The sequence below is a fragment of the Xenopus laevis genome, chromosome 4S, assembly GCF_017654675.1.
Source record: "Xenopus laevis strain J_2021 chromosome 4S, Xenopus_laevis_v10.1, whole genome shotgun sequence".
In the NCBI taxonomy this organism is placed as follows: domain Eukaryota; kingdom Metazoa; phylum Chordata; class Amphibia; order Anura; family Pipidae; genus Xenopus; species Xenopus laevis.
The window spans coordinates 57,833,671-57,849,111 of record NC_054378.1 but is presented as its reverse complement, the minus strand read 5'-3'; the positions used below and the strand labels follow the sequence as shown (position 1 = coordinate 57,849,111).

General features: G+C 37.0%; 1 protein-coding gene across 1 annotated transcript in view; it reads right to left on the bottom strand.

Moving 5' to 3' along the window:
* Positions 1-15,441, bottom strand: part of vps35.S (VPS35 retromer complex component S homeolog) — a 38,934-nt gene continuing 23,493 nt past the window's right edge. Inside the window, 6 exon segments of the mRNA NM_001096512.1 lie at positions 1-1,015; positions 4,225-4,368; positions 5,043-5,282; positions 5,945-6,124; positions 8,773-8,895; positions 14,738-14,893. Coding sequence (NP_001089981.1) covers positions 836-1,015; positions 4,225-4,368; positions 5,043-5,282; positions 5,945-6,124; positions 8,773-8,895; positions 14,738-14,893 — 1,023 coding nt within the window. The 3' untranslated portion in view covers positions 1-835.

Genomic DNA, 15,441 nt, shown 5'->3' with positions numbered 1-15,441 from the left:
TCCTGTTAATCGCAATTTTATTATATCACAGATGCAAATGATGAGCCTAAATAAAGGTGCAACGATTTATCCCTAAATTTACAATGGCAATGGGAATACATACACTATATAGATTACACATTTTCTCGGTCGCAATCAATTTTATACTATACAGAACAAAACTCTATTGATACAGAAGTTCTGTGCATAGTACCGGCCCTCACTGCACATCACAGAACTTTGTTATGCAAAATATAGCTTCTCTTTTTGGAACATGGCGCTTTAAAACATTTCTAGGCATGCACGACCAGAGAAGGGGTGTAAGGGTATGATGCTGTCCCTGCTTTACATTAAACCAACAGCTGAAGCCCACAAATACTGACTCATCGGTGAGAAACTTCATAATACTCTTGAGCCAATTTTACAGCACAGAGGAGACATAAGGTTAGTTCTCAAACAGTACAGAATAATTTATTTCCAATATTGCTCTATTCTGGGATAAATGCTCTAAGGTTTTTAAGCTTTACCTTCCAATACATTGGCTAAGCTAATCAATGTGTAAGGCATCTGTAATCCCTACACCATTACAGATGAGACCAGACCTAGTGCCAAACTAACGCATAATGGTCCATTCTGAAGGCTCCTCCATTTGCCATAGTTAAGTAAATGCTTTCGAGTGCTTAGAGGAATTTAACGGTCTGTCTACTTGGCATTTCCAAAAGGCACAATCTATGGAGAAAAAAATTTGAGTAAGACAGTCAAAAGGCATAACAAAAAAAAAAAAAAAAAAAAAGATACAAGCATTTAGGTTAATGGAAAGAAAGGATTAGGTCAAACATGATGCGGGTTCTGCTTCTTAAAGAACAAGACCCTCATAGATTGGACCATCGCCCTCTGGTGAGTCTCTCCGCAGGCGTAAATGTTCAAGTGTGTTCTTAAAATGGGTGCTTATTTGATCGGTTTCCTCCGTGGCATCCAGATTTGGAAGGTCTTCTCTGATTTTTTGGATGAGTTGGTTCAAAACTTGGACAGTGACCTGTAATGATTGCTCAAATTATCTTCATGCAATAAAACATTACAACAATAAGGGGCTTCAATCTGGTGATGTAGCACAAATGCAAAATCTGGAATATCTCAAGAGTAGGTAATAATTTTAATGTGTCACTCTGATAATTCTGCCCACTTTGAGAGCTGCCAGACATATCTATCTATATCTATACACACACACACTTATATGAATAAGTATGCGAGAGCATTGACTGTTAAAAATGCATTCTGTTCTAAACAAACATATTAAAAGGGTTTTGTGATTAGTACATATGGACTCCACACAAATGCCTTTCCAACCTTTCCCCTAGACAATCTCAAGAAAATTACCAGAAAGTCTGTAACAATAATGAAAAGTTAAATACAACTCCCATCTTACATAAGAACTGCAGTTCAATTATAATACTAGTCCCAATAACAACTCTAAAACACTGAAGATGAACTACAACTCCCCTCTTGGAAATCTTAGTTGTGTTCAGTATAATAGCAGTGTGTTTAAAAAAGTGAATACAACGCAAAATCCTTATAATAGCTTTTATTTCCATACATGCAAATGCATTGGGAACACTGCACCTTCTATTCCAAATCAAAACATGAAAAATGTATCAAATTTGTGTTATTCCTTTATAGAAAGTGAAGAAAAGGGAATATTAGGCTGTTCCAAAAAATAGCAGTGTCTGCGTTCTTCTTTACAAACTCAAACATTCACTGTTTGAACTGAAAAATGTTTCGATTGTTTTTTTTTTTTTACATCTTTCAAAAAATTGTCTGTGTGCTTTTTATAATTTTGCCATAAAAGTATTAGCATTAAATTTCTAACCGACGGGTTGAGGAAGGGATAGGTTGGCAAACCAATCAGATTTAGGGGCTTCAAGTAACAGTTGCTTACAAAAGCAGCATAAAATGATCAACATGACCTATAGGTAACTTTTAATGTATGTTCATAATTTGAAAAGTTATTTTTAAGTGTCAGTATCACTTTAGTTGTATAAGTAGTGTTTCTGAGAACTGCTGCACATCTGTGTTACATGGAGTTGACCAACTTCTGGCACCTGTTACATTCCATAATTCTTCTGCATTTCTTGGTTTTTGCCTCAGAAACAGCATTTTTGATGTTATCCCTGACGTTTTCTATTGGATTAAGGTCCAGGGATTGGGCTGGCCACTGCATAACATCAATCTTGTTGGTCTGAAACCAAGATGTTACTCATTTACTGGTGTGTTTGGGGTTGTTGTAACAACCATTTCAAGGGCATTTCCTCTTCGGCAAGTTTCAAGTATTTGGACTTATTGAAACTGATCCATGATCCCTGGTATGTGATAAATAGGCCCAACCCCAAAGTATGAGAAACATCCCCATATCATGATGCTTGTGCCACCATGTTTCACTGTCTTCACAGAGTACTGTGGCTTGAATTCAGTGATTGGGGGTCGCCTGATAAACGGTCTTCGCACCTAGACCCAAAGAGAACAAACTTGCTTTTATCAGTCCACAAAACGTTCTGCCATTCCTCTTTAGGCCAGTCAGTGTGTTCTTTGGCACGTCTTTTTTTCAACAATGAGACTTTGCGGGGGCTTCTTGCCGATAGCTTGGCTTCACATAGGCGTCTTCTAATTGTAACAGTATTCACAGGTAACTTTAGACCTTCTTTTATCTTCTTGGAGCTGATCCTTGTATTTTTCTGTTTTTGTCCACGTCTTTCATGTTGTGGGTGCCATTTTAGAGCATTTGAGGTCATTTTAGCTGAGCAGCCTATCATTTTCTGCACTTCTTTATATGTTTTCTGCTCTCCAATCAAAGTAATTAAAGTAAGCTGTTCTTCTGAACAATGTCTGGAATGAGCCAATTTTACTCAAATTTTCAGAGAAATGCACAGCATTTGTTGCCATCCTTCCTTATATAAGGACTATAATTGACAGCTGTTTTTTCACAGAAGCTACTATTATTTTGAACACTGCTGTTTTTTTGAACAAGCCTCAATTAATGATTCAATTCCACAGAATCAGCAGCATGCATGTCATGACTGTTGGGTCTGCTGCTTTTCTATTAATCTACTAGTAAATTATTTGCCATGTACAAATATAATTTTTGCCAAAAACAGTGATTGATCAGGTAAGTGACGTTGTACTACTATTATTCTGAACACAATTGACTATGTGCACCAAAACCATAAGATGTAATACAGATTTTATTTAGACAATGCTCAAGTTAAAATACCATATCCCATAAAAACAAAGCACAGTATTTGGAGAGGCCCCTCAGGTTAATAAATATATCACATTCCCACATATGGCCGGTTCATAAGGTCTGGGAAAATTGTAGTTCATCTTCAGTGTTGTTTTAGAATTACCACAGATGATTACAGAGGAATACAGACAAACAGTTTGAACAACAAATATCATACAATAAACAATACACTACTGAGAATATGCATCTGAAAAGAAATTTAGGACTAGAAATGAATGGAAAAAAACATGGCTTTTGACAAAGGGTTTATATTAGAGGGTCTAAAAGGCTGCTTGGAGTTCAATATACCTTTTAGTGAATAGGTTCTAAAAATTGAACTTTGTACACTGCAGTTGCAGCTGACAATGACCATTTAATGTTGCTTAAAAATTCAATAAATGAACAATTTCTTGTAAAAAATTCTGGCTGGCTAAAAGAACAAAAATTATTGGCTTCTCTACCCACTAAAAGTGCAGTTGAAACTACACAAAACTTGTGCATTGTACAAATCCATTGCAAAGAGATTACATAAACATTACACCAAACATTAAGAAAAACCAACATCAGACAGGCTAGGGATGTATTATCTATCCCTGCATGTTTGGTCCCACAATCTGTGAGCACTTTCACAATACAGTGCTGTGATTGGTACTTGATGACAAAATGTCCAATGTATAGCAAGCAACAAGTGTCAACCACTATCTTGTAAACTGAAATGCCAATGGTTAAAATCAATATGGATTTCATGGAAGCCTGCTCAGTAAGAGACAGAGAAAGCTTGAAGCAGAGATATCAGTGGGTCAATGTGTAGAGGTAATAATCTTATATTTTACACTGCTTTGCTGTTCTGCCTAATTCACACTGGGTGAAACAAAGATACAGACTGCCTCAACTATGTAATCACTGAACTTTTTAGATTAGTTAATGCAACAAAAATAAATGCAACAGAAAAAAGCTGTCATTTTACATACCCCGTCATTTTCCTTTTCATAGAAGTAGATGTATCGATTCAGAATTTCGATGAACAGCTGGACTTGGAGTGAGGGATCCATACACTGATTAGCGATCTTAAGAGCTTTCTTCAAACACTCCATGACTCGCTTGCCACTATGAATCTAAATAGGCAAAATTAAAGACAGGGCTAAGTGAATACAGTCTTTCACCCCGATGCCTGCTCTCTGGAACAGTTAATAAAACATTATCAAGAAATTACGCAAACTTTTACTTTACAGTTTTGCAGTCAGATAGTGATCCCAGCATTGTTTATGTGTCGTGTTGTGCAGGTAAAGGTTTAAAAAGCTACCCAGTGCCATCCCAGACAATTTTTTGTAACCTAAGGGATGTCTTTTTTGTCTCTCAGGACAGCAGAGACATTTCCATTCATTTCCCTAAATAAAGGCTTATAATTAAGTTGTAGAAGTAAGCACTGCACTGTCTGAATGCACCAACCATTACCCTGGGTGTATTCCAACAGCAGGAAATACGGACAGACAAAATAAAATAATATTTATTTTTTTAGGGGAAAAAAAATAATGTTTTAAACAATCATGTAAAAATGAGTGGGAAAAAGTGGTATATCCTTTTTGTCTACTTATTTATAAACGTCAACTAATCCCACCATACTTTTTGGATCCTGCTGTAGAGTCAGTAGGCTAGGAGATCGTAATATTTCATCCAATTATATCAATCGACTAAAACAACAAGTAGTGTTGCAGGGATCTGTAAGGATGCTCACTTACCAGAACTTTGGTTAAAGGCTAAATTTTATCACCACAAAAATAATCCTCACCTCCTCCCCATTTTTGTCTGTGTTGCGTCCGGACCAGAAGAGGTGAGCAGAGATGCTAACTGCTCTGCACTGGTCAGGCTTCTTCAGTAACTTGGAAGCAGCAAGTGCACTCTGGGTTCTCAGAGGCTCATGGTTCTCCTCACTAAAGCACTTCATCTTCTCAAAAGTTCCAATTATTAATGTAATGGCTGCCAACTGCGCTTTAGAATCACTGATTTCATCTTCATAAAGCGAAAATGCCTGCAGAATATGAAAACATTTATCACTTAAGAAACAAATCGCAAACAAGTACACAATTCTTTAACCTATATGGGTAAGCAAGTTGTGATTAAACAGATTTCAGCATACAGATATGAGATCTATTATCCAGAAACCCATTATTAATGATAATAGAAGTGTCCTCTTCTTGGACTTAACTAAGCTAGCATAAATCCATGTTTCATGTCATGTTCATACCATTCAAAAGCGAGTCTGAATATTTTTCAATCACGTACTTTCAGAAGTAAAGAAGTGAAACTTATGTTTTTTAATGCAAAATACCCTTCCCTCAAAGTTGTTTTTTTGTTTTTTTTTTTAACAAAAATAAATATAAAAAGACAAAGAAACGCTGTCTATCATCTTTGCAATTAGCAACCGAGTCTGTTATTCTAACTATTCCTTTGTTTCTCCTTGAGTAGCTCCTACTGCAGCAAGGAAACGGTTATCTCATTAGCTTGTTCCTATAAAAGGAGATTTCACGATGCCTTTGGCATGAGCCATGAATAAAACTCAGAAATAAAGAGAAAGTCTTGCTCTATGTGGGAGCAATTTTCTCTCTGCAATGTTGTATAATTGAAAAAACAGAATGTCAAGGTCACTGTCAAAGTGACAAAGAGATAAATTGTTAGCGGTTTAGTCCTTACCTGAGACATAAATTCATAGGCCACTGTCTCGTGGTTTTCAAATCCAATTTCGCCAGCTGCCAATGCACCCTGGAGGAAAAGTCTAAGGGGCAACTCAGCCAGTTCAGCTTTAATCAATGCACTGATTGTCTGATGTGCAAAGGAGAAGATCTTTTGACACTTTTTCTCCCATTTGTCATCCTAGGGTCATAAAAAAAATCAAAACATTAATTTGGTTTAAAAATTAATTTGTAAACAAGCAATTCCTATATCCTACTGTAACTTGTATACAGTGTTTAACTTGGCTTAAATACACACTTTCAATAATTTAAATAAGAACAGTAGTCACTTTTGAAGATATATATTAGGTACATATTAATTGAAAACCTGTACATATCACTGACCAATTAGATTGCAACAGAGAGGAAACCTTTTCCGAGGGACCTGTAGGAAAAGACAAGCAGTGCTGTCCAACTTCTGTGGTACCGGATATATATATGGAATTTATCTAGCCTAAGTGGTGGAGGGCCGATAATGGAAGCCAGTGTTGAGCACGCCCCTTTAAACCACAACCATGTTATCGCAAGAACTTTTAAGTCCATGTCCACATTAATGGTGGTAACACACAAAAAAAAAAACAAATGGTTGGTGCTCACTGCATGGAAAATTTAAGTCATACCCTTAAAGGGATACTTTCATAGGGAAACGCATCAGTTAATAGAACTGCACCAGCAGAATTCTGCACTGAAATCAGTTTCTCAAAAGAGCAAACAGATTTTTTTATTTTATTTTGAAATCTGACATGGGGCTAGACATATTGTTAGTTTCCCAGCTGCCCCAGTCATGTGACTTGTGCTCTGATAAACTTCAGACACTCTTTACTGCTGTACTGCAAGTTGGAGTGATAAAACCCCCTCCCTCCCCAGCAGCCAAACAACAGAACAATGGGAAGGTAACCAGATAACAGCTCCCTAACACAAGTTAACAGCTGCCTGGTAGATCTAAGAACAGCACTCAATAGTAAAATCCAGGTCCCGCTGCGGCACATTCAGTTACATTGAGTAGGAGAAACAACATCCTGCCAGAAAGCAGTTCGATCCTAAAGTGCTGGCTTTTTCTGAAAGCACATGACCAGGCAAACTGACCTGAGATGGCTGCGAACACACTATTACAACTAAATAAATACACTTGCTGGTTCAGGAATGAAATTGTATATTGTAGAGTGAATTATTTGCAGTGTAAACAGTGTGATTTAGAAATAAAAACTACATCATAAAAATCATCACAAAATCCCTTTAAATATATCATAAACATACCCTTTAATCCATATGGTGCTTCCTCCCCTGTGGATAACACAGAAACACCCCCGCCACATGATTAAACACCTTAGGGGCCCCTAACAACAATTTCCAAATGTTAACAAACCCCAGAACAAACCCCTACCAGGCTCACCTCCCACAGGATACAGAGTAGAGAAAGCAGAGAATGGCACACCGGGAGCATAGGTCAGGCAGAGTATGGCAAACACATGGAGCATAGGGCAAGCAGAGTATGGCACACCCAGGGAGCATAGGGAAGGCAGAATAGAGAAAGAGACAGGGAAACAATCTAAGGCGGACAGAGCATACTGTACAACATACAGTGAAGTGTACAGGTGAACATTATGGGAATTTTCAGTCTGGGTCTGAGGTGTGAACAGTACAGGGTTTACAGGTGTGAACAATAGAGGTGCTACAGGTTATGCACTTTGGCAAAAATAATATAAATGCAAGTTATACACTAAATGGCAGTGTGTTGGGAGTTTCCTTAAATGAGAAGGATCTAGGGGTCTTTGTATATAACACGTTGTCTAATACTGGGCAGTGTCATTCTGTGGCTACTAAAGCAAATAAAGTTCTGTCTTGCATAAAAAAAGGGCATTAACTCAAGGGATGAAAACATAATTATGCCTCTTTATAGGTCCCTGGTAAGGCCTCATCTGGAGTATGCAGTGCAGTTTTGGACTCCAGTCCTTAAGAGGGATATAAATGAGCTGGAGAGAGTGCAGAGACGTGCAACTAAATTGGTTAGAGGGACGGAAGACTTAAATTATGAGGGTAGACTGTCAAGGTTGGGGTTGTTTTCTCTGGAAAAAAGGCGCTTGCGAGGGGACATGATTACACTTTACAAGTACATTAGAGGACATTATAGACAAATGGCAGGGGACCTTTTTACCCATAAAGTGGATCACCGTACCAGAGGCCACCCCTTTAGACTAGAAGAAAAGAACTTTCATTTGAAGCAACGTAGGTGGTTCTTCACAGTCAGGACAGTGAGGTTGTGGAATGCACTGCCGGGTGATGTTGTGATGGCTGATTCAGTTAATGCCTTTAAGAATGGTTTGGATGATTTTTTGGACAGACATAATATCAAAGGCTATTGTGATACTAAGCTCTATAGTTAGTATAGGTATGGGTATATAGAATTGTAATTAAAAGTAGGGAGGGGTGTGTGTATGGATGCTGGGTTTTCATTTGGAGGGGTTGAACTTGATGGACTTTGTCTTTTTTCAACCCAATTTAACTATGTAACTATGTACAGGTGTGAACAATGCAGGGGGGGGGGATTATATGTATGAACAATGCACACCAATGCATACCAATTTAAAAATGGCAGTCTCCCTAAATTCACTTATCCATGGATGGCATACTACTTTAACAGGAACAGAAATGGAGCATGGATCAGATCAGCAGACAAACATACACTTGTTTATAGAAACACAGTAGATCACACACATTGCTTTATTACAAAGCAAGCCAGTAGGAGATTATTCAAGCCATGATATCGCAGGTAGAATCAAAGTTACCTACCACTTTGGAATTTTCCTTGTATCGGAATGCAAGCTTATAGGCAGCAAAAACTAACGGTGGCAATGTGAATCGTATTCGCTGATTCCCACCAGCTCCAAAATGTTTCCGAGCTGTGTTTAGAATCTAAAAATGAAAGGAGATAACACCATTAATGTTCACAAAAATGCCTACTAAATGTAAACATTCTGAATAAGACTTGCTCACGAAGGATAAAAACTCCCAATAGTTTCCCCTCAACTTTTCAAACAGGGCACACCAGACAGCTGGCATAATGCAAAAATTACTGAGATTACGAAGTAAGTTTTACAATTCTTTAGAGAATTAAGCTGGACAAATGGACTAATATTCTTGTTGCTCTTCCTACTGCAGGAGACAGTATATCATTTGAGAAAAACTTATGTTGGCAAAACAGTCAGGTTTAGGAACTTCAAGTGACCGTTGCTTACAAAAGCAGAACGATCAACATGGGGGGAACTTTTCTGTGAGATACAGGTAATGACGGACAGATCTGTATGGAAGGATATTCCTGTTAAATGCAGACTAGATGTTCGGGCATTTGCTCATTTTCCAATACTTGGTGTTGCAGCAGAACAAGTGACAGGGAATAGGCCACTATTCATTTAGGTGCCTCAGAGAGGACAAAGTGGTAGATAATCCTTCCATGCACACCATACTGGATTAATGAATAATCACTAAGGGAAGTGTTACCATTGAATGGTCTGTCCGTCATTCTTAATTACGCTATTAATCAGCATAATTACTACCCGGATATATATTCTCCTGTTCCCCACAACAGGCATAGAGGTCTGATACTAGACCTAGGTGGGATCAGCATAATAACAATATACATATGCTGTACTCTCTGAAACACTGAAACCAGATCGATATACATCAAATTTTTTAAATGATTTTAAATTTGTGAATTCCCCTCTAATTTTTAATTGAGCCATTAAATGTTATGTTTTGATTGGGTCTTTTTGACACATCAGTGGATTGTGAACTGCTAATGATACGTTTGGCCCTTTATGCACTACTAGCACTTTATTAATGAATTACTTATAAATTCATTTGTAAATGATTCCATAATCACACTTAAAGGAACAGTTCAGTGTGAAAATAAAAACTGGGTAAATAGAGAGGCTGTGCAAAATAAAAAATGTTTCTAATATAGTTTGTCAAAAATTTAATGTATAAAGGCTGGAGTGACTGGATGTCTAACATAATAGCCATATTATAAACATTTTTTTATTTTGCACAGTAATTCTAATGGGAGATTAAACATAAGCAACACCTGCTTGAATCATTCAATCTCCTTGCTCACTAAATTTCATGCCCAGTCTCACTCACCATTCCAACATCTTCTTTACTTTATTATGCCTAGTACAATACACAATAAAAACAAAGAGAGCCTAAAAACTCACATATACTTGGTATCAGCACATATTTTTCTTACATTACAAATGCAATACAAGAATGACCTGCACACTCTCATGATGCTACTCGGGTAACATTTAGAGGCATATTCATTATGCTGTGTAAAACTAAAATTCGCTGAAAAAAACAGTGCAAAATAAAGGGCAAATTTATCAAGGTGTGTGTAATTTTACACCGTGCTAATGGCAGAGTTAACACTAATATTTTACATTACTTTGGGAGGAAGTCACTCAGAAAAAAACGCATAAAAATTTTACACCTTTTTTTATACAATGAAGCCTGGCAATGTGTGGTGTATTATGCCGCTGTTTTTTTACGCATCAATGTTCTCTCTCTTTCCTCCCTTTTAGTCTATCGGCCAGTCTCTAGCGAGGAGAGCCGTTATAATATTAAATTAAAATTTATATTTAAAACAGTTGGTAATTGGCGAATATCAGATTAACAGACAAGCCAACTGAGATATCAAATCTACCTTCAAACACTGGAGTGGCTTGAATGGAGAAACAGAACACAGATGCTGAGGATCAGAAAAACATATTTATCTGGCTCTTGGCAGATGCCAGAAGTGGAAAATAATAATAGAGGGAATAAATATCTCCATTACTTAGACAATCTGCAGGACATATTAGGCTCCGTTAAGGGGTAAATTATCATGAACAGATTTAAAAGCAGTTAATGAATACAAGCAATCACTTTCATCTTAAAAACAAAAGCAAAGTCATCCTTTGGGGCTCCTAACTGAATCAAACCTGGACTACATTGATTTATGTGAATTTTTAAGTTGACTGAAGACAATTTAAAGGAAAGAATTGAGGGGGTCTGTTTACTCCGATGTTAAAGGAATAAGAAAACCCAGCTGTTAGTGATAAGAGTTTAAGGAGTACCATGAGGGAAATGATGATTAGTATCGTTATGAACAAATAGACTGGGGACTGCTGTAAAGTTGTACTTTACTGGTTTAAATGTTTTTCTGTTCTATAACCCTGCAAAGCAAATATGATAAACCAGGGATTTTCTGTGCGGATAGGAAAGTTGTACTCAAATAAAGAAACACTTATTAAATGTAATGACCATCATGGCATTCTTGTTTCACTGCCAATAACATTTAAGGTTACAGTTGAGGTGGACATGACTGCTAAATTAATGCTGTACAGGTATGGGATGTGTTAACCGGAAACTGGTTATCCAGAAAGCTTTGAGGCAGTCTCCCATAGACTCCATTTTATCCAAATAATTAAAATTTTTAAAAATGATTTCCTTTCTCTATGTAACAACATAGTAAATTGTACTTGATCCAAACGAATTAATCCTTATTGGAAGCAAAACCAGTCTGTTGGGTTTATGTAATGTTTTCATGATTTAAAAGCAGACTTAAGGTATGAAGATCCAAATTACAGAAAGATCCGCTATCCGGAAAACCCCAGGTACCGAGCATTCTGGATAACAGGTCCCATACCTGTATTAGGTGACTCTCTCTCTGTTTACTGCATATACACAACTGAGCAAGTAAGAGCTATGGTGAGGCTCTATCTCCTTAAGTGCAGGAGGAAAAAACAACTGAGAATACCTTTCTAGTACCAGTAGAATCTCAGTCTCATAACTGCCAGAAACTTCCTTGTTCTGCATTTTACAGTGGTTACACAATTTAAATGATTGATATTAATGGCAATGGAAAAGTATTTTGGGTCATTTTGTTGCCAGGGCTAGAGGAGATTGTATGTGGTCACAAAAAGTACTGGGGCTCATTTATAAACACTGGGCAAATTTGCACCTGGGCAATAACCCACACCAACCAATCAGTGATTAGCTTTTTTCAGCAGCAGGTTGAACACTGAAAGAAATAATGTAATTGGTTGCCATGGGTTACTGCCCAGGAGCAAATTTGCCCAGTGTTTATAACTAAGCCCCACTGTGTGCTATTACCCCTATACTCATCCTTTGAGCACAACAAGTGAAGGAAACAGCAGTGATTACCTATACATGTACTTTAAGATAATAATGACCATTAGCCCTATGAGTGTGAGAAGTTTATTTTCAGCGTTGCCTATTCTGCCCCCATGTTTCTTTACCTGCATCTGATCTTTCTTATCTCAAAATGGTCTGTGGAGGGAGCAGAAACCACTCAATTGTAAGTAGCAAAGAACGACTGCTTACGGTAATTTCCCAGGCCTTTCAGTCTGTCAACAGCATTCAAGCAGCTGCATAACAGTGGAATAATGTTCTCTACTGTCAGTTGGTTTAGGCAAACATAAAAATAAATAAATAAATAGCACAGGGAGACAGAAGAAATTCTCTGAATAAATGCTACTAACCAAATCCTTTCCCAGAAATCACTGTATACAATTATTTTTAATTTATCTATGGAGTTATCAAAGAGAAAAATTAAGAACTTTACGCCTGATAATTTTCTTTTGGCTCATTTCCCAAAGCTTCTACAAATGAATTACTGGTTAAGGCAGTGGGTTCTCAGTATAGAAATGGCCAATACCTTCTTTGTCACGGATGTTATTTACCTGGTTGGAAACTCACAGTTTTTGCATGGGCCAAAAAAAAAAATGTCTGCCACTGGTGATTGCATTATAACATAGATCTTAACGGGGTGGTTCACCTTTAAGTTAACTTTAAGTATGTTATAGAATGGCTAATTCTAAGCAACTTTTCAACTGGTTTTTATTATTTATTTTTCATAGTTTTATAATTATTTGCCTTTTTGACCAACTCTCTCCAGATTTCAAATGGGCATTGCTGACCCATCTAAAAACAAATGCTCTGTAAGGCTACAAATGCATTGTTATTGCTAATTTTTATTACTCATCTTTCTGTTCAGGTCCACTTCTATTCATATTCTAGTCTCATATTCAAATCAATGCATGTTTGCTATGATAGTTTGGACCCTAGCAACCAGATTGCTTAAAATGCAAATTGAAGAGCTGCTGAACAAAAAGCTAAATAACTCAAAAACCTTAAATGATAAAAAATTTAAAACCAATGCAAATTTTTTCAGAATATAATTCTCTACATCACAGTAAACATTATCTCAGTTATTGCTGCACAAGGGGGGGGGGGTCACACCAAATACTAAGAGCACGATTCACTTACTTTTGCCACAGATGTTATTGGATAATTTTTTTCAATAAATACATGACCAAAGATCATAATTTTTGTTTAATCGGTTCAACTATTTAATCGGTTTTCTTCACTACCTTTAGGACTTGTTTGAAAAAATAGATTATGTTTAAGGCCACATTCATATAAAAATATAGAAAAATTTAAAGGGTTCACAAACTTTCACGCACAACTGTATATGTTGATGTATGGGAGAGTACCCATTGTTTTTAATGTTTTGTTCTTAGTTAATTTCTTGTATTTATCTGTATAATTTTATACTTGTAAATGACATTACACTTCCTCATTTCATTAACGGAATTGCTTTGTGTTGCACTTACACAACTTTGTTCACACTCTAATATTAGTGTTATCCATTTTCCTATAGTTTCTAAATTTACTTGTGCAATTCTCTAACATAATATTAAACTGTTTTAGTATCCCTATATTTCCTGTAGGGAAACATGTAACAAAGATTCTCAGTGTACAGCTGTAAAGGAACAATAAATGCCTTTTTGGTGTACAACGATTACATTGGATTAGAGCAGTGGTCCCCAACCAGTAGCTCCCGAGTAACATGTTGCTCACCAACCCCATAGATGTTGCTCTCAGTGGCCTCTAAGCAGGTACTTATTTTTGAATTCCAGGCATGGAGACATGTTTTGGTGCATAAAACCTGGTACACTGTCAAACCGAGCATCCTGTAAACGGTCAGTCCATAAAGAGCCTACCAAACAGCCAATAACAGCCCTTATTTGACATCCCCATGGACTTTTTCATGCTTGTGTTGCTCCCCAACTCTCTTTTACATTTAAATGTGGCTCACGACTAAAAAAGGTTGGGGACCCCTGGATTAGAGGATCACTATGGAAGAACTTGTGATCAAGTATTGTGACTAGAAGATCACTTATAGGTAACCTGTGAGATTTCTTTTTGTCTCAGTCTCCAACCTTAATCTTTTCCCTGAAAGTACAGGTCTTCTGTTACTTTGACTCCAACAACTGTACCTCTATTCTAGCTTGGAGGTAAAACAAGTCACCTCAGGAGTCACATTAATCATTACTTTCCACAGAGAACAAAAATAATTATGTTTTATTTTACTTAACTACTTTTTTTATTCACCACAAGATTGTAAAAACATGGTGGTTGGGGATCTGAGAAGGAAAATGTCCCATTTAGTCAGGTTATTACTTATCACAGCAGGATTTTCTAGCAGACATGCCTAACATATACAACACCACTAGCATTAGTATTACAAATGTCTGCACTAATTAGAGTTAAAGAAGTATTGTCACAAATTTGTTGGGGGGGAAATGTGAATGGTATCTTTGACCTGTGCTCACAATTTCCTTGATAAAGACACAGATTATAATATGATAATACTATCATTTGTTGCAACACCTTAAAAAAATGCATTGTTTCATACCAAGTACTGCTGGTCAGGATCATCTGATCGTAACAGCTGAATAAATCTGCCTACAAGACTCTGCTCATCTGCAAAGTCCTCTGGATCTGGTTCCTCTGCAGGCTGATCAGGCTGATCCTGTATAAGCGTCGACACCAGGTTCATGATAGCATCCACCTAAACAGAAATCATAAATTAACTGTGTGCTGCAGTGCTTTGCAATGCTTACCTTGTAAGCAATAAAACAAATCATGAACCAACTTTTTTTTGTTTCTTTTATCTGGAGAGTGGTGGGTAGGGTGGATGAGCGATGGTACTCATGTATTTAAAGTAGGAGAGGGTGAGAGAGGGTGGGATAAGACAATATATAATCAATATTAAAAGTGTGACTGGTTTACATAAAACCTGTCAAGCCTTTCTCTAAAAAGGGAAAGGTAAAAGAAAAAAAATTTAAAACAAACTTGCGTCTGATCCTGGAGCTCTTTTTAAATTTTAGAAAATTTGTAATTGTCCAAAATATATCAGTTTGCATGCAGAGAGTGAAATTAGGATCCATAAGGCTAAGCCACAGTCAAAATTAAATCACTGATTGGTAGAGGGAATTTCCCTTAGGACAGGCATGTCCAAAGTCCGACCCATTTTCAAATTTATACCCGCAAGCAGCCTCTGTCTGGAAATTAATTATAATGCTGCCCGCCAGCACAGTGCGATCAGGAATTGCTTAG